This window comes from Antennarius striatus, chromosome 15 (genome assembly GCF_040054535.1).
Source record: "Antennarius striatus isolate MH-2024 chromosome 15, ASM4005453v1, whole genome shotgun sequence".
In the NCBI taxonomy this organism is placed as follows: Eukaryota; Metazoa; Chordata; class Actinopteri; order Lophiiformes; family Antennariidae; genus Antennarius; species Antennarius striatus.
This window is the reverse complement of record NC_090790.1, coordinates 18,943,861-18,962,602: the sequence shown is the minus strand read 5'-3', so window position 1 is coordinate 18,962,602 and position 18,742 is coordinate 18,943,861. Positions and strand designations below refer to the sequence as shown.

Genomic DNA, 18,742 nt, shown 5'->3' with positions numbered 1-18,742 from the left:
TTAATTCAAATTGCGTCGTTTTTCATCTTACGTTGCTTCTCCTGGAACAGATTGACGTAAGCCAACGTTTTGTTTTCCTTGAGAATGGTGCCCATTTTTTTGCCTGAAATTTCTCTCAAAGACACGAAACCAGTCCAAAAACCGGAGAGAGAATCTGGGCTTTCAGAACCCATCCATTCAAAGGCAGGATCTCCAACTTTAGGAGAAAAATGTCGCAAATCTGTCGCACAACGTAAGAACTTCAGTGAATAATAAATTGGGTACGAAAAAGAAAACACTTCACACGACGACTGTTCTCAAAATGTCCTTGTTTTATTAATGAGAGCTCCCGAACAAGGAAACAGACCTCGCCACAGTCCTGCTGAAAGACGGGCGAGCAGATCAACACGCCCGCGTCAACAGGAGCCAACAGTTGGGTTAGCCTAGCGCGGGAATCCTCCAAAGCTAACAGATTCAAGTTTGATTTATGGTTTGTTCGCGTGTTCGTTCCCTGGTGACCTCGCTGTGAACTCCACTTTTAAACTCACATCGGGGAGCTTCCGTCGAGCTACGCTAAGCTAACAGCCTGGTTGTAAGTTGGGATGATCTTCATCTTCTCATCCTACATCATGTCCTGTTTTTATAGACGGTTGAAATCGGTTACCAGGGAGACATAAAAAAAAAAGTAGGTTAAACCAGAGAGCCATAAAACCAGATAAATATTTGTGTGCTTCATTTAAAAAGCATGTGACACTTAGATTTAATTAAACTCCTATTTTTACAACCACAGCTTTTCTCACATTATATATAATAATAATATAAAGCTATTTTCCCAGCTGGGAAATATGGAAGCTTCGTACCGCTGCGATCCTTTCAGTAGCATCGCTGCTCACAGCTACCTTACGAGAGGAGATGGATTAAAATAAAACGACATATGAAAATAAATATTTCACACAACATGCAAATAAAGAGGCAACAGAACAGGGCCGGAGGTTTATGATGTCCTGTTTTAAGTCGTTGCCTTGGGTTACCGTCAGGAGTATCTGAACGAGGAGATTAAAAAAAAAAAAAAGGCCTGAAGCAGCAAGGAATCCAAAGAAACGTTGACTGCTAATATTAGCATAGCTAATATTAAATCAAGCATTAATGAAACTATACTCTTGTGTTTATTGAAGGTGGCCAAAGAACATGCCATAAAACAGGAATGTCTGTTTTCACAAAACCCTTGCACCTCAGAAAAACAGCGATATTCAAAATAAAATGCTCATTTACCGACACTTAAAACTTTTTTTTTTTTTTTTTAATGAAACTTGGATGTTAGGTTTAGAACTCAGTGCATCTGTGAACCAACGTCCACCTGACAGCGACACTCAGGTGTGTTTTTATTTGACCTTTAAACGCAAAAAAAAAGAAAAAGAAATGTGAAGGATTGTCCATGGTTGGTGTTCCTGAGCTCCTCGCAGGAAGTAAAGAAGTAACTCGGTGATGCAGCTCAAATGTGAAACGGGTTTCCCTTCAGGAGGGGGGGGGGGGCGCCGCCGCCGCAGTTTAGAAGCAAAGGGTTTGTGACGCGATCGAAACGGAGGCTGAGCTGCGTGAAAAGAGAAGGAAACACCGTTCTGTACAGGGTTGAGGCACTTCCAAAGCAGCGTGCACATAGTAGAAAGAGCACACACCCAAACACACACCCCTAAACACACACACACGGCGTCAGTCTTGATGGAGGAGGGGGTGGGGGCGGGGGTTCAGCCGGAGTCCATGCTGAACAGCTCGATGCCGTGGGGGCTCCAGTGGAGGCCGACGCCCGAGTTGAAGACCAGCGACCAGACGTAGGGGATGAAGAAGTCCTCGGGCTGCTCCTCCTCCACGTACTTGAACTTCAGCTCCGGGAACTTCTGCTCACACACACACACAGAGAAGATGTTGGAGTAGAGTGAACAACCTGACATGTGTACACCCCCCCCACCAAAAAAAAATCCCTCCCCAGGAAGACATTTAACTACAATTTGTTGTTGGATTTGCACGTTAATCATCCTGTTTTCCCGCTGAAGCTGCAGGTGGAAGATAAAGATTACGCCGCCTTTTCTAATATTTATGAAGTGTTCAGCCGCCTGTCGGGGGGTGGGGGGAGTTGGCAATGTGGTATTGGGGGGGGGCATCTGTCAGCTACAGTAGCTGGAGATGTAATTCCCCCTGTTGCTTACACCTACTTGTTGGACAGGTGACCCTGTGACCTCTTAAAGGGCCGGCTGACGCGCTCGTGACACTTCCTGACCCCAGGGGTGATTGGACGGTCGCCTGCGAGCGTTTATTTACCTGCGCCGGTACACAAACACGACGGGAGCTGGCGTACGGCTGCGGTCCCACACCGAGCGCTCCGTCAGCCGCTGTGACCTTTTTTTTTTTGTTTAGACCTGCAGAGAAGTGCTGAGTAATCTGATTACTTGGTGATGGCCAATAGACCCTCAAGCGTCAGCTTGTTTTTACATCAACGGACAAAACAGTCACTGAGCTGGAGAGAGGTTATCAAGTTTATACTGCATGAGCACACACACACACACACACACACACACACACACACACACACACACACACACACACACACGAGCATCGGTCTCTGTGATTCTGAATTTTTGGGTTTCGGGGGGGGGAGTCACAAATTGGTGAATTAATTGATATTTATTATCAATGGATCTGATTCTTATACATCAGAATGGGCAAACGTTTGGACGGGGGGGGGGAGGGGGGCAGATGGATGGAGTGTTATTTTACAAATGCATTAATTTCACAAAATTAAACATTTAATTGAACATCTATGGCGGGCCAGATTACGAACCCTCGTGGGCCGTGCATGGCCCTTGGGCCGTAGTTGACCCATACCCATACATTCATCCAGAAATTATATTCAATATTATCAATAAAGAGCCCAAACTCTTTTCAGACACACTGATATCAAACTGATAATCAACATGATTGATCCACGGTCGTTCACGGTTGGTACGTCTTTTTTCCTGCCAGCAGGTAGTCGGAGGAAGAGGAGGAGGAGGATGAAGAATCCAGGCTTCCTCATTATGACCCCGTCTCCACATGCAGGCAGGTAGACGCACACACGCAGCCAATCATCAGCCGGCGGCGACAGACGGACGCTGAGCGCCTTTATGCGCTGATCCCAGACGGGTCTATTGAGCGGCGGCCGCCTCTATTCACGGCGCCCCGGATCATAATGACACCGGCCGGGGGGAGGGGGGGTCACAGGCCATATGCCAGGCCACTGAGGCCGGCCGGCACACACCGCCATTGTGATGCTCCCACACAATGCAGAGGCTGTTATCAGCCGAACCGACTCATCAAAAGTTCACACTGATAGTGAGCGGCTCACTTTGACTCATCAGCAGATGAAACGGGAAAATGATTTAATCAGACTCATTAGTTAAAGACACTATTTACTAGTTAGTTGGAATAAACCTCACAAACCAACAGGCAGCTGATCAGGGAAGAAAACCCCACACCAGTGGAGTCAGTGAACCTAGCAAGTTGTGTAAAACAGATAGTCCTCAACATATGAACACAAATGGTCTGTAAGTTGAATTGTTTGTAAGTCATTACATTTGAATCTATAATCACCATTTGAGGTCATTTAAATGTCATTACTTCTCTAAATACTAAAGTTCTATTCCCTCAGGCTGACCAGAAACAATTACAGGAACAACAACAACACAAAATAAATAAAATACAGGTTCAGGTCGTTGTGAGTTACTTTCTGATTATACGTCGGAAAAATAATCAAGTTTCCGACATTTCACTGGATTTAACGTCTGCAGTCCTCTCTGACCCACGGTAAACAGGCAGTACAAGTATCCAAGGTAGGAAGCCTGACGCTCTGAGACGCTAACAGAGACAACAACAAACATCTCCCCTTCTTGTTGCTGATTGGTGCTGCCCCCAAGGGGGTTGTGGCAGAAAGCGGAACTGCAGGACGATTGTCAGACACGGCCGTGCACATTCGTAATTTGAGAACTACGTGTATTTGACAAAAACTAGGTAATATTGATCTAATTCGGATGTTCGTGTTTAATCTGGTCCCTGCAAGCAGCAAATTGTGTATTTCACCAAAACCCAGATGCATGGTGGGGTTTGAATTATTTTGCTTCCAGCTTTAATTATGTTTTTGAGATTCCATTATTTTGCTGGTTTTAAGCAGCTCTCTGAATTCATCAACCCAACAAACAGTCGGGATGATTAATGTCCCGTTATAATCGGCACCGTAAATGAAACACACAGCTCCGCTAATTACAGCATGAAGATAAATGAAGCATTAATCAGTAAGCAAATACTTCTGCGGTTCATCAACGGACGCTCAGACGTGGAATCTTAAGATTCCCCCATTTGTTTGCAGACGTCTGAAACGACGATCCACGGAGCCGCAACTGGATTGTCCTCATGACCCTGAATGCAGCGCAAACAACCAAAGCACAAAAGGTCTTTTCTCAGTCGAGTTTGTCGACGCCGCTGCTTCCGTTGATGAAGGCGGAGCGTTCGTGTCGAGTCTTGTTCGAGTCTGATCGGATCAAATTTAGTCCAAAATTGGTGATTGTTAGCTTAGCTTCACATAAAGCCTGGGTATAGAGCGGGAAAAGCTAACTAGGCTTTGTTAACCGACAAACACACCTCCCAGTATGAAACCAGTCGCACACAAATGAATTCAATGCTTCTGTTGTTCTGCTTACAGGAAGAGAAGCGGGACTAACTGGAACCTGATAACCCAACAGAACTCAGGCTGATTGGTCCTTGTTTCCAAGCCCCCCCACACCCCAAGTTCTCCTGGGAGTATTGGGGGCTGATATCACAAGAAAAACTTCCCGATACACCCCAAAGCATTCTGGTGAGGAATGAGCATCTCCACATGACACATCCCATTCCGAATATTATCTCCATGCTGTGGTTTCCTCTCACCCCCCCCACCCCCCCTCCCTCTGTTATGTTCTCAGTCTGGCTGGCTGGGGCCCACTTGGCCCGGCCTCATATCAGTTAGTTATGGGTCCGGGTGGGTCGGGGCCCTCGCCCTGAACACAGACTGACTGGCTGGGCTCATATCTCCAGCCCAGAACGCCGTGTTCCCGTCCCTCCTCTGCACGGCTGTCAGAGCCGGGCCAGACAGGGAAGAATGCAGCGAGGGAGCAAATAATAACACACACACACACACACACACACACACACACACACACACACACACACACACACACACACACACACAGACGCTATGTCCCGTTGGTTCTGGGTCGGCTCTGGTGACTTCGCTTGATGCCCTGACTTTTCAATTTTGTCGCCACGGAGACGTCTCTGTTGGGAGTGGAGTGATGAGCAGCCGTAACACCTAAGGACTCAGGTACTGACCCCCCCCCCCCCACCTGGAGCCAGAGAGTCTGAAGGCTGCGGGGCAGATGTCAGTTGGTCAGGCTGAGGGACGGGTTCCACACGCCGCCCAGGTTCACACCCTGAGACCACACACACACATATGTAAAGGATGAGCAGCGACGGTTGAAGGGGGGGGGTGGTGGTGACTGTCTCCTGGGGTGTTTACCCCCCCGGCTCTAGGTGCCTTTCTTTCAGCCCGTCCCTCATTTGCATGACCAGGTCTTTGAATAAACGCCTCCGAGTCTCCGACTCAACAAACAGACGTCTGGATCTGCTGATGGCGGAGCTCCTTCAGCCCCCCCCCCCCCCCCCCCCCCAAGAAAAACCAACTGAAGACAGTCGGTTCAAGCCAAACAGAGGCGGGTCAATATTCTCTTCGCTTCGGGACTTCCTGTTGGATTGGCGGCACAAAGAAGAACGATGAATGGGACGCACGCACACACAGGTGTGAGGGTGCTACAGGCGTTCTAGGGTCACCCCCCCCATGTGTCACGGGGGGGTGGGGGGGACACGCCTTCGGTCAGGCGGCGTCTCTGTTCCACATCGGCTGGCATGACAAATGCCTCGCAGTCGGCCGCCGAGTCGGGAACATGAAACAAATGATGAAACACGCAATTAAGAGCCGGAGCGCCGACGAGGAGCGCGGCGGGATGGGGGCGGGGGGGTTTGGGTGTGGGGGGGGGCTGCTCACGTATTCCTCTGCTGATTAATGGAGGAGAGCCGGCAAGGGCCGGGGTTAGCCAACCCGCCAGGAGCGTCAGGAGGCGCGCTGCAAAATTGATGTCCCCCCCCCCCTCCCGCCAATCTCGTGTGCCCATGACGAAGTGCCCCCCCATCCCACTCCCACCCTGCCCCAACCCTCATCTCCTTGACATGTCATTTCATGTTGGGACGCGGCGGGACAGCAGCAGGACGAGGACGGCCATTAATGCTAATGAGACATGGGCTCCAGCCTTTTGTCTCACGTCCCAGGGCCCCCCACACCAACCCCCGACCCCCCCACACCCACACCCACACCTAACCCCCCCCTTTGAAAACTAAATCTTCCATTCTTCTCCTGCCCCCACTGAGATCCAGCACACCTGACAGGATGAGCACCTCCGTGTCCGATGGACAGACTCGTATTTCTGGTGTGTGTGTGTGTGTGTGTGTGTGTGTGTGTGTGTGTGTGTGTGTGTGTGTGTGTGTGTCACCTTCAGTCTGTCGGTGGGCAGGGCCTGGGCGCCCTTCATGATGACCTCCTGAACCCTCTCCACCGACAGGTCACTCCCAGCCTGTTCCAGACGATGACTGAAGAAGCTGATCACCTGAAGGCGGGAGAGAATTGACCAATCAGAGAGCAGAACGGGACAGAAGGGGAGGGGTTTGTGTCACGATGCGGGAAAAAACGGCGATGCCGGGTTTTTACTGTTAATTTAGTGTGAGAGGAAGACTCCCGAGGGTCTTCCTCTAATCCAGGAAGAGAACGACTCACCCGGATCACCTGTGTGTGTGTGTGTGTGTGTGTGTGTGTGTGCGTGTGTGTGTGTGTCATAAATACTTTAGACTCTATTTGATTTGACTCCCTACTGTTTTTAAATCTACAGGATGTACTGTCGTCTCAGAGGTCCGACTCCCCATCCCGGCTCCGCACACACACACACACACACACACACACACTGCAGCAGCCACACCCTGCGTATGACGACACTTGAGGGCAACGTGGAGATCAAAGACGCAACCGAGTGGCATCATGGGACACACACACACACACACACACACACACACACACACACACACACACACACACACACACACACACACACAGCGCTCCAGCTCTGCGAACGCTGACACAATAACACAACTTACTGACAACACACACTCCTGTTTATCTAATAAACCACAAATAAACCAGTTTTCATTTGCGGTTATTTTCTGCAGCAGCATTCAAGAACTATTTCTGTCTCGTATCTCATGGCAACAGTAAGTTACTGTTTACATGCGTCCAGATTATGCAGGAATAATGAGCGTCTTATAATACTGATTGATCATCAGAGCAAATAAGAGGATAAGAGCTGATGAAGCCATAAAACTGCATTTACTCTGTTTATATAGGATGCAGGGATTCTGCTCACGCCTGCAGGCTACAGACTCACAAAATACATGCATGCAGTATTTTATTTTTTTTTTTCAGATAACACGCACCATCGGACGGAGCTCAAATTATCCGATGCCTTCTGGGTTCAAATCCCAAGCAAAAAAAAGAGATCAAGGAAAAAAACAGCGTTTCCATGGTGCTGCTACGTTTCTCCCAGGATACACATCTGATATTTTGATAATTAAAAATAACTCTGGGTATATTAGATTCTTTCTAATGCTTTCTTTTTGTCAAACCAACAGTGGGGGGGGGGGTGAAAAAGTAAAAAAAGCATCTGCAGGCGATGTTCGAGTCTCAGAGAATTCAAACACGGCGTGCACCAATGTCTGCGGAACTCTGAAGGCCTCCCCCGTACGGGGTTAATTTACGAGGAGGAGCGCGGCAGCTCTTCGTCCCGCGGCTCCTCCTCGCAGGCACGGGGAAGGGTTCAGAGGATGGCCTTGGGGAGGGAGGAGGGAGCGATTTAACTGAGGGATTCTCTACTGCATGCTTCCCTCATACTTATGGATACCAGCACTGCCTGTGGCGACGCTGCAACCCCCCACCCCCCCACTTTAAAGACATCAAAGCCTCCCTTTTCTCCGCTGCACAAGCTGTGAATGACAGTTTTCTCTCACCATCCACCAAACACTCAATGAATATTTGACTGGGAGACACGAGGCGACTGATTAATTCATCAATACTCCTTAAGCTCGCTGAGCTCTCGGCGCGCCGCGCCGTCCCGCTGCAGCGGCGCGCTAACGAGGAGCTTCCTTTCCTTCGCCGTCCCGGCTTCTTGAAACTTCCTCCATCGCAGCGTTCTCGTTTGCGTGTGTCCTTGCCGCACATTTTTTTTTTTTTTTTGACAAGGATATTTTTGTTGAATGTACTGACATTCAACAAAAATATCTACAATTTTTCCATTCCTCCACTTAAATTTCCAACCCAGAAATCGCCATTATGTTTAGATCTTGCGCGAGTGTCTCGCCACGAGACTCACCTGCGTGATTCTGCCTTTTCAAAATCGACGTCTGCTCGTTTTACACGCTGCAGTGAGAGCGAGGAGTTAGTTGGACCCTCCAGAGAGAGTCCTGTTGGGTTTCTCTGTCTGTTAAAGAGCTTTGAAATGTCTGCTGATGTGATCAAATTTTTTTACAAATAAAGTTTGATTGAATGATTATCTTCATGTCTTCGAAAAAGATGCAAAAGGTGGAGAAAAAGCAAGTGACAATGAGTGCTTTCTTGCATAAAAAGCGATAATTACTACAGATATTAAAGAAATGTGTGTGTGAACTATGTTTTCTCTTTTTACTCAGTTATGTCGTTATTAATCAAATCATTTAAATTCAGTTTTAGTTTTAGTACTCTTGGCAAACTTCAGTACTTGCGTACGCTCCTATATTCTGTTTAAACTTTTGGGATGCACAAATTTTTCTCGAAGCGCATCCCAGGGATGCACTACTTCCTGTAGGTGAAATTAACTTTGCAATTGGTTGGGAAATCTGCGCGATCTGGTGAAATAATCTCTACAAATCGCTCTACGGTTGAAGCCGGCGGACGGACTGACCGTGTCCAGGTTCTGCATGATGTCCTGGAAGGAGGGGTGCGTCCTGAACTGCTCGAACAGCTCCCTCTTGTAGAGCAGCGCGTACACCAGGTTGGGGTTGTGGTGGAGAGAGTTGCTCAAGCAGGAGTTGATGATTTCCAGCATCATTCGGATCACCTCCTCGATCACATTCAGGTCCTGGGCCTGGGGGGGGGAGGGATGTAAAGGTTAATGGGTTTGCCGCTGTGTTGGTTTCATGGTTTTTTTTTTTAAATAATTGCTTGATGGATCAGTAGGGGGGGGGGGGTTGAAATAGAGAGGTGGAAGAAAGGAGGAATGAAAGATGTTTCCAGGTTGTCAGCCCGGGTCTGGTGGGGGGGGGGGTGACAGATGGGTGACCTTGTGAGCCACAGATCAGGTGGTGTCGTAGTACGTTTCCTCCCGTGGCGAAGACGACTGACAGGTGACGGCTTGGGAGGTTGGGGGGGGCTCAACCTCAGTTATACAGAAATTAAACAGACCAAGAAGAGCCTTAAACGATGACCGGCGACGCTAGAGACGTTCACGGTGGTTTAAATTTAACTTTTGAGTATCTATGGAGAAAAAATCAAAACACATTTGTTCTTTTTCAGAATTCCTGCATCTAACAGTATAAATCAAATCCAAACTGGAACACCTCATGTATGTCTGTCGTTCAGAACGAGGCCCGATTGGTTACCTCCAGCAGGAAGTGAGGAGGTGAAGACGTCCGAACAGATGGACGTCGTCTTCTTTACAGAGTAAATGTCGCTGCAACGAGTCACGACTGTAAAATAACGAGACCATCAGGGTTTAGGTCTATTCGCCGTGAACTTCCCATTCACAGTTTGAAACCAAAACCTCCGCCTCCGTAGTCGGGCTCCATCTTTAATCGCTCTCGTGTCTCCATTGCAGCTAAATGAATGAATAAGGAACTCAGGCTGTTGTGTTTGTGCCAACATTAATACAACTTGTAAAGGGGAAGAGTGTGTGTGTGTCGTCTGTTTCCACTTTAGGACTTTTGGTCGTTCCATGAAATCACTTCGAACATGAAAATGTGAGCAGGCGGTAATAGAATCAGACAATCTAGTGTATTGGTGGAGGAACAGAGATGCTATCAGACATTGTTCTTTATTTACTGGACTCAAACAGTTTCTCAGCAGAGACAGACAGATGCCAGATAACGTCCCACATGTCTTGCTCCGTGGTGACACAGAAAGGAAACGGTAAAGTGTGGGAAAATGAATCATCTTTAAAGAGATTAAAAAAAAAAAAAAGAACAGGAAGAAATGAATGCAATTTGCATTGATTTCCTGTGGTGTGACGACTGTGGGGCAAAAGCTTCGCAGAATCACACGCTGATGGTTTTATAGATAAGGTTCCAAAAGCAATCTAAAAAAACACCTCCACCGCTTTAGACCCTCCAGGCAGGAAGGGGGCAGCGTGACAGGAATCCCGATCCACACTGATTTATAACCTTTATGATATCGTTCATTTCAGCAAGCTGCTGGGAGCTAACCCTGTGGGGGTTTTCTACGTCAAGAAGAAGCAGAGACAAAAATGCAGAAGAGAAAGGAAGGAGTCAAGAACACCGAGAGCAGATCAGCTTCAGTCCGTTCAGCGCTAGAGACTCCCTGACCCGCTTCAGTCCTGATCCTGGGTCAGTGCGATTAGCGGGAACATGGACACCAAGGAACGGAGGGAGAAAGGTTTTACATGGATGCCGGGTTTGAGAATAAACCTGTACAGGTAGTCCTCAACTTAGGAATGTTTGACTTAATTTTACGCATTTTAATGTGACTACATGGTTTTATTCTGAGATTTTAAAGGTTTTCTAGGGATTTTAAGAGTCCAAGATTTGTGGTAAATGGTATGACAAATGAAAAACTTGATTTCTATTTATATTTTTCTTGAAAACCGACAATCAGAACGACTGAACTCCAAACGACCTGAACCGGTTTTATTTATTCTGTAATTTTTACGTCCTGTAATTGTTTCTGGTCAGTCTTAGGGACTAAAACTTTAGTATTTAGAGTAGTAATGACCTCAAATGGTAATATGTTGAAATTTAATAAATAACTCACAAACAATTCAACTTACGAACCCCTTGTGTTCGTATGTTGAGGACTACCTGTGATAGTCTTATTTTTATTCATTTTGACCTTTTCGGACGAACAGAGCTGCTCGGTTATCAGATTTCAAATAGAGGACGATTGTCTCTAACGATGTAAATCTAGCGCGGCCTCCCAGTGCGGAGCACTGGAGCGAGTCTGAACAGAACTTCACTTCCTGGGACGTTTCCTGCTCACAGGACTCAGGAGGATGCCGGTTCTCCTCTGGTATCCTGCTCACATACTTTCACACAAATAGCTTAACGCATTACCGCGATCGCCACGGAGATCTGGGTGACAGGAGCGAGAGGACGGTTACACAACAGTGGCATGATAAGAGGAAGGAGAAGAAGGATGCGGTGAAGTGTGATGCTGTGGGAAACAGCATGGGGGGGTAAGAGCTGTCCTTACATCATTAGCATGCCTGTCACTGTAGTGTAAACACCGGCTTGACAAATATTAATGATAGCAGCGTCCTATCCAGGAGTTCCCAGTATGGAAGTGTGACAGGAGACCAGTGGGGAACTGGGACATGTCCTGACACTGAAAACATACATTAAATTAAACATCGTGTGTGTGTGTGTGTCATCGCAACGACAGAAGAACTACACAAGGATGACACCGAGGGTTTCCACCGTGGGAGGAAAGACTGATCCCGACTCCTGAGCGTCTGTCAGGAAATATATTTACTATAAATCAGGAAAAAATTCTTCAAGCCCGAAATAAAATCCTTCAGGCTTCAGTTTCCTGATGGGTTCTCCGTTTTTGGTGACGACCCCTTTTGATGACCAAGAATTTGCTGATTACCAGCAGGACCCGCCTCAGCCCCACCACCACGTCTCGGTGAGTCTGCAGAGGGGGAAGCTGATTGGAGATGAGATTCCAGCTCCAATCTGGACCAACCATCTGTAACATGACTGCATGTTGCAGCAATTTATATTCCATTTTCTGTGCCCTGCTTCGGAAACAAGCCCTTATCTTATAAATAATTTTGCGTGCTGTGTGGGCTTTTTTTTTTTTCCTCCCCCCCTTCCTTCCCGTCTCTTCCCCTCGTAGCCTACTTTTGCACGCGTGTAACGCGACGTGCACGCGCACACGGCTACCACCTGAATTTAGAAAGAGGAGATTAGCTTCTAGATTCTGCTGTGTGATTCTGGAACGACAATCGGGCGCGATAACGCTGATTTCCTTCTTGGATGGAGCTTTAACGGGAAGACTTGAAGAGGCGAGGATTGATTATGCATGATCTGGAAGCAGGGAACGGCTCTCTCTGAGCTCGACTGCGCCGCCTGGCTTAGACCTGCTCCTCTTTTTTGCTCTGGCAGGCCATAATTAGACAGAAGGCAGGGACAGATACGGGGAGACGACTGAGTGGGAGGAAGGAGGAGGAAGAAAGCGACAGAAATGGAGGCGCAGAAGAAGATAGAAGTGGAGGTGGAGGGGGGGTTGTGAGAGAAAGTGATTAAAAAGAGACAAAAAAAAAGAGGAGAAAGAGTGGGAGTGAGGGATGCCGAGTGTTTGTTCTCCAGCTCTGCACCCGTCTTAATTAGATTAGCCTGGCAGGGGAAAAAAAAAAAACCACGCTAGAGAATTCAGGTCACATGAAAATAGGCTAGCTAGACGTCTGCCTGTGTGTGTGTGTGTGTGTGTGTGTGTGTGTGTTTGTCAAGTGGATGAGATTAAGAGGTCCGTGCTCTACTTGAAACCCAGACGGGATTTTAAATACGCCGGCTCCTCCCGATCCGTTTTCTCTCTCTCTCTCTCGCGTTCGTTTTTTTCCTCCCAAAAATGCGGCCGCTAGACAGAAAAAAACTCCTGACACGGTTTTATGTGACGGCGTGAAGCCATTACAGCCCTTCCTTTCTCCGTCTCTTCCAGTCATGTGCTATTTTTCCAGCATCCTGCATTGTCATTTAGTCACAACCCGCTCATGCTGCTATTTAATGTTTTCTCTCCACCCAGGAAAACACAGGCCTCAGACGAACAGCTATGTAATTAAGTCTCAATGATCCAACCCCGTTTGACTTGTTTCACCATTTACACAACCCTTACAGGAAGTGTGTGTGTGTGTGTGTGTGTAAGCTTTTCCATCTGTCTGATTTTTTTGCTGCTCGCACTTTAAAGATTGTGCAGCGAATGCGTCACGTCTGCGAGCGCGCTTGACCTTTGCTATCAGTCTGACGAGGGAAATTATAGCCTGCAGGTGAAATGAGTGACGGGGAAGGACGGCCGCGGGCGGTGGCGTTTTCCACGATTCGTGTGTGTGTGTGTGTGTGTGTGGGGAGGGTGTTTAGAGATACAGACAACTAAATCCCTGTAAAGTAGGAGCTGGCATCATTAAACCAATAGCTTAGTGATTCCCTGGCTGGCCCCGCTGCTCGCTGCAGGCTGTCGCGGGGCGGGCGAAGCAGACATATTAAGAAAGAGAAGCGACAAACACACGGGCCTGCAAATAAACACAGATGGATACACAGAGAGGCGAGTGAAGAGGCGAAAGCCGCGCCCGCCGGCGTCGATTATTCCTCTCGGCGTCAGAAAACAAAGAGTTTCGGGGAGGAAAAAGAATGTTTCCGCTTTTTTTCAAAATCCTGATGCGATAAGAGGTTCCAGAAATGAGGAAGAGGAGGACTTCTGGGAGGTTTTTTATTTTATTTTAAGTAGGTCGATTGTCTGACCTGCATTATGGCTCCACGGTGTCATAATTACAACGTTCTGAGAGCGGCCTGCCCCCGGGCTCAGCCTCGTGTCGCCTCGCAGACACACAAAACCTCCATTGTTGCACAAAAATGAGGCAAAAAGTCACGACTGCAGGGACCGATTGTGGTCGCAGTTCGGATCCAGTCACGCCGATGCGATGATGATGAAAAGGATGGAAGAGGATGACGCCAACGGCTGCAAACCGGCTCAGATCGGTGGGCAGGTGCTAATTTGTCTGCCACCTCGCTGTGCCTCAATCAAAAAAAAGAAAAAAAAGAAAAGAAGAGCGAAGCTCAGCGGGGCCGCCCCAATTACCGTTCGGAAGAACACGATCATTAGGACCCCCGGAGCACCTGTTGCCTGCTGAGGCGGCTCTCCCACTGCCTGAGAATAAACGCAGAACGACGAGGAGAGAAGCTAAGAGAGGCGGGCTGAGAGCTAAACCTGCAGCTGAGCCTCGCCGCGTCTTCGCCCAGTGGGGGAGAACGGAGGAGACCAAAGGGATGGCCGGGCGGCTCAGCAGGCCGCCGCCTTAATGAGAGGAACACAAGCAGACAGACTTCACGTCAGGAAATATACGAGTGTCATAAGTCTGTGTCTCTTTTGCAAAAGCGCCGCCTGGTTATAAAAGTCTTTATTCAGGGTTAACCTTTTACAACAAAACCACCAAAGACTGGAGAGGCCTTGATTTGGGTTTATTACCATCAGGTGAAAAACCACGACTTTATTTATTTACTGGGGAGTTGCTAACATTGACGTGTGACATCATCGCCCAAACTGGTCCAAAGGCACCGTCAACCGCTAAAACCAGTGAAACCAGCTCGGATTCAAGTGGTTTTATGACAAGTTATCAGAGTTTGAGTCGCTCACATTCAAGTTAAACGGAATTAAACGTCAATCCGGTTTCTGGGATGTTACTGAAAAGACGGAGGACCGTGTTATTACCTCAGGTTCCATAGCGGTGTGTCTGGTGATTCGCTCTACATCTAAAAACCAGGGAAAAATATGACAAGATAGCGTCGCTCTCGACTTCAATCAATCACCTCCATCGAGGGAAAACGCACATGATGGCAGACGTCTTCCCGTCGCATGAGATGAGACCACAGGACCACGACTTTTACTGAAACACTCAGTTAGCTTTTAGAAGCTACATGTTCTCGTTTGTAAAACGTATTTATTCTATCACTATATTTACTAGCCGAGTCTGTTTGAGTCAACAGCTGGACGTGGATTTAAAAAGCAAAACTGTAACTGGTGGAAAAAAATAAAGTCGGAAAGAAGTTTTTAATGTTGACTCCCTTTGTCGATGAAACGCCTGAAAAAAAGTTGTTTTTAAAAATGAAAAAGTTCAGCAATTCCATCAAATTACGCGTCTCCAGAACACATGAGATCAGAGTTGAAGGTTTCACAAAGAAATATTCAATACTTGTTGATTTATGCCCCTGAAACTCTCCTCTGACACGAATCCCACTCAGTCTGAGCTTTAAATTCAACTTGTAACCACGGAAACAACAAAAATACAATTTAAGTTCCAAACACCAAAAAAGGAACCACTGCAGTAACAGGTTTGTTGCAAGTATTGATTAGTATTTGTGATGCTTGTCCAGGAAATGAAGCCAGCTACCAGTTTGAATGGGTCCAAACTGTCAGCATGGAAACGGAAACTAAAAACAAAAGTAAAAAAAAAAAAGCACTTGGTTGTGGAAAGTTTTGTGGAAACTTTGTTTCGCTCATGATTGGGGATAAAGAGAATAAAATCAAAGTCAATAAACCAGGAGCCAAACTGATGTTAAACTGGATTTTCCAAAAGACTATATCAATAAAAACGTGTTACATTCCAGGAGGACCTGATAATAAAGGTAAACATGTTGTTTACTATAAATAAATCCCACGACTCGACTTCTTCCCTAAACAAGAGGAACGACGTTACGAAGCTAAAGCGTGCGTCTGCCCTGCTATTAGCATCAGATCATAGATTGTGACTCAACCGGCGCGCATAAACACATAGACAGGGTGGTCCAACATGCTTCTGGCTCCGTGTGTGTGTGTGTGTGTGTGTGTGTGTGTGTGTGTAGTCTCTTCCCAGAAATGTGCAACAGTAAACAGACTAAGAGGCACAGAAGTAACATTAGCAGTGCCACCGCCTGGGAGCATAAACAGTGACACGACGCAACGCCGTGCAACACAGCACACACTTCCTTTTCATGTGTGTGTGTGTGTGTGTGTGTGTGTGTGTTCAGTGCATGTCACTGCACATTTTTCAAAGGCCAAGAAAAAAACATCTGCAATCAGAGGTGCAGAGAGCAAGCGTGCCCCCCCCACCCCTCGAGAGCTGCCCTGGTTGGAGTCGGAGCCTCTGGCCGCCGCCCCCCCCCCCCCCGCCCCCCACCTCCCTCGGGGGCCGAAGGGGCCCTAACCCTTCACTCCTTCTGCTTTGATACTAACCAGACACAGCAGCTCCAACACATGCGAGGACGAGGGTGTGTTTGTGGGGGTGGGGGGGGTGGGGGGGCACAGGCAGACATCACAGGAAGGAGGAGTCTTTAACCCACAGCTCTGAGCTTCCGCTGCTTCGCATCCTCCTCTTCCTCATGAAGAGAGCGGGCCGATCCCACATTAAACAAACATCAGCTCTCAAATATCAACTCCAGATCCCATCACCAACGTACCCCCCCAACCCCCCCAAGGTCACCTCCTGTCCTCCTCCTCCTTTTTCTATTGTTCTTCTCTCCCCACGTCCTTTTTTTTAATCTCTTCAGTTGCTTAAACTTCCTCCCTTCCCAAGTTGGGGTGACAGTTTATAGCGGATAATCGCGCAGCAGACTGTTTTCAATTACGCCTCTGCAGGAGGAGGAGAAGGAGGAGGAAGAGGAGGCCAGCGACGCCATCAGACTCTCTTTTTGATCGTCGGGGGTCAACATTACGAAACCTTGAAACAGGAGAGTTTACACGACATGGGGGGAGTCAAACTGATTCCAGAGGGTAAAAATAAGATTCCGACCAGACTAGTTTTTCTCTGATATCTTAGAAATAAAACACGCTTTAAAAAAAGAAAGCGACTCCGTTCACGTCTGAGGACGTCGACACAAAAGAGCGTTTTCCGCTCGCCGTCAACAGTCGACATGGGAACCGGCGTCATGTGGAGTTAGTATAGTCTAAGCTCAAGGCTAAGGAGCTGTATCAAACGTCCACCAGCTCCCGTCTTCACGTCTATGACCCAGACGGGGGATGTCAAGACACGAGGCTGGGAAAAAAAAAAAAAAAAAAATCCTTGTAAAAAATTCCCATGAAATTATCTCTTTGAAAAATCTGCCGTGTCCTCGAGCGAGTCGACGAGATTCAAACAAAGCAGTCAGAGCGCCGTCGTTTGAGAAGACTTTAGAACACAAAGTCTGTGCTTGAACGTCTACCTTGAACAGAGACGTTCATCCGTCTCCTGCTCTTCCCTTCCGTTTCCACTCATACGTGTAGAGCATGAATAAAACAGAGCATTAAAACGAGCCCCCCCCGAGCGAGGAAACATCAAAACACAGATGGATAATTGCATTTTCTATGTTTGTACGAGCGTCTGCCTCTTCCTGTTCATGTCAGCGTTCAGACGCCTCATCGGACGGCCGCCGCATTTACTGTTCAAACACCTGGGGGCATTTATGGTCGGGTTCAGGGTACGACTCCGGGGCCCCGGGGAGCGTACAAATGTGATGAGACAGGCGGCTGATCGCACCCGGGGTCACTTCCAGGTAGACTTGATGCTGCGTTCACCGTGTGTGTGTTAATACTCACGTAGTCGGGCAGGGCGCTGCTGTCCCCCCGCCTGCCTCTCAGGGACTGGGTCGCCTGCTCCAGAACCTTGTTGTGCTTTTTGGAAAGCAGAGCAAACAAACTGCAAAAGGGAGAAAGAAAAGAGACGAGTGAACGACACACACACACACACACACACACACACACACACACACAGTCTGCTAATCCTGTTTCTAATTTATTACTTTATCATAATTATTGACCCGATGCGTTCACGACGACGTCGTAAACGTCTTTCTCGTCTCGTCTTCTCTCTCGCCCCCGGGGCGCTAAATGTTTAATTTGTCAGCCAGTCGAGGGCCAAATTGGGGTATAAATTAAATTCAATGACAGGGAAAAGCTCAGCAAAGTCAAACGCTAACGCCTCAGAGCTACACCTGTCATCTGTCAGCAATGAAAACACACACGATGTCAGACGAAGGTGTGATATTAACGACACACACGGAAGACGTGAAGGCGGTCGGTATCTCCTGACAATTCTATTCTCATGTAAGAACAAACTTGACTTTGGTGTAAACCATTGTGAGGATGAGTCAAAAAGAATTAATCCACTCCAACGACGCGTGAACAAAAACAAAAAAAAAAATCCTGTTAACTTTGGACTGCAGCTAAAACAAATCAGTGGACGGGCAAGAAATAAACAGACGAGTCATCTGATATTTGATTAGTCATCAGCAGGAACACACATCGCTTCTTGAAGGTGAACCATTTGTTCTAAATATTTGTGTTGTTAAAAAGTCGTCCAGACCAAACAAACTTTTTCCAGAATTTATTATGAGTTGTGGAAACTTTCAAATCTGGAGAAAAGTGTTGACTGAACGACGAAGAGCAGCAGTAGTGAACTGTGTGAACGCAGACGTGCAAGGACACACGAGAGGGGGAGGAAGCAGGAAGTTCAGCATCTACTTCCTGGAAAGAAAACAGCACCAAGGATTCTCAGGAAGCGCTCCCGGTCATCTTTTCCCGCCAGTTGGGCCTCATTGTGTAGTCACCGCCACCGTCCTCGTCATCATCACCAGACAGGAGTCGGTTGCTCACCAGGATAGACGTGAACTCACA

General features: G+C 47.7%; 1 protein-coding gene across 1 annotated transcript in view; it reads right to left on the bottom strand.

Moving 5' to 3' along the window:
- Positions 1-291: 291 nt before the first annotated feature.
- dym (dymeclin) overlaps positions 292-18,742 on the bottom strand; it is a 30,578-nt gene continuing 12,127 nt past the window's right edge. Inside the window, exons 14-17 of the mRNA XM_068334847.1 lie at positions 17,666-17,765; positions 9,078-9,260; positions 6,588-6,701; positions 292-1,874 (exon numbers count right to left, since the gene is read on the bottom strand). Coding sequence (XP_068190948.1) covers positions 1,725-1,874; positions 6,588-6,701; positions 9,078-9,260; positions 17,666-17,765 — 547 coding nt within the window. The 3' untranslated portion in view covers positions 292-1,724. The remainder of the gene's footprint in view (positions 1,875-6,587; positions 6,702-9,077; positions 9,261-17,665; positions 17,766-18,742) is intronic.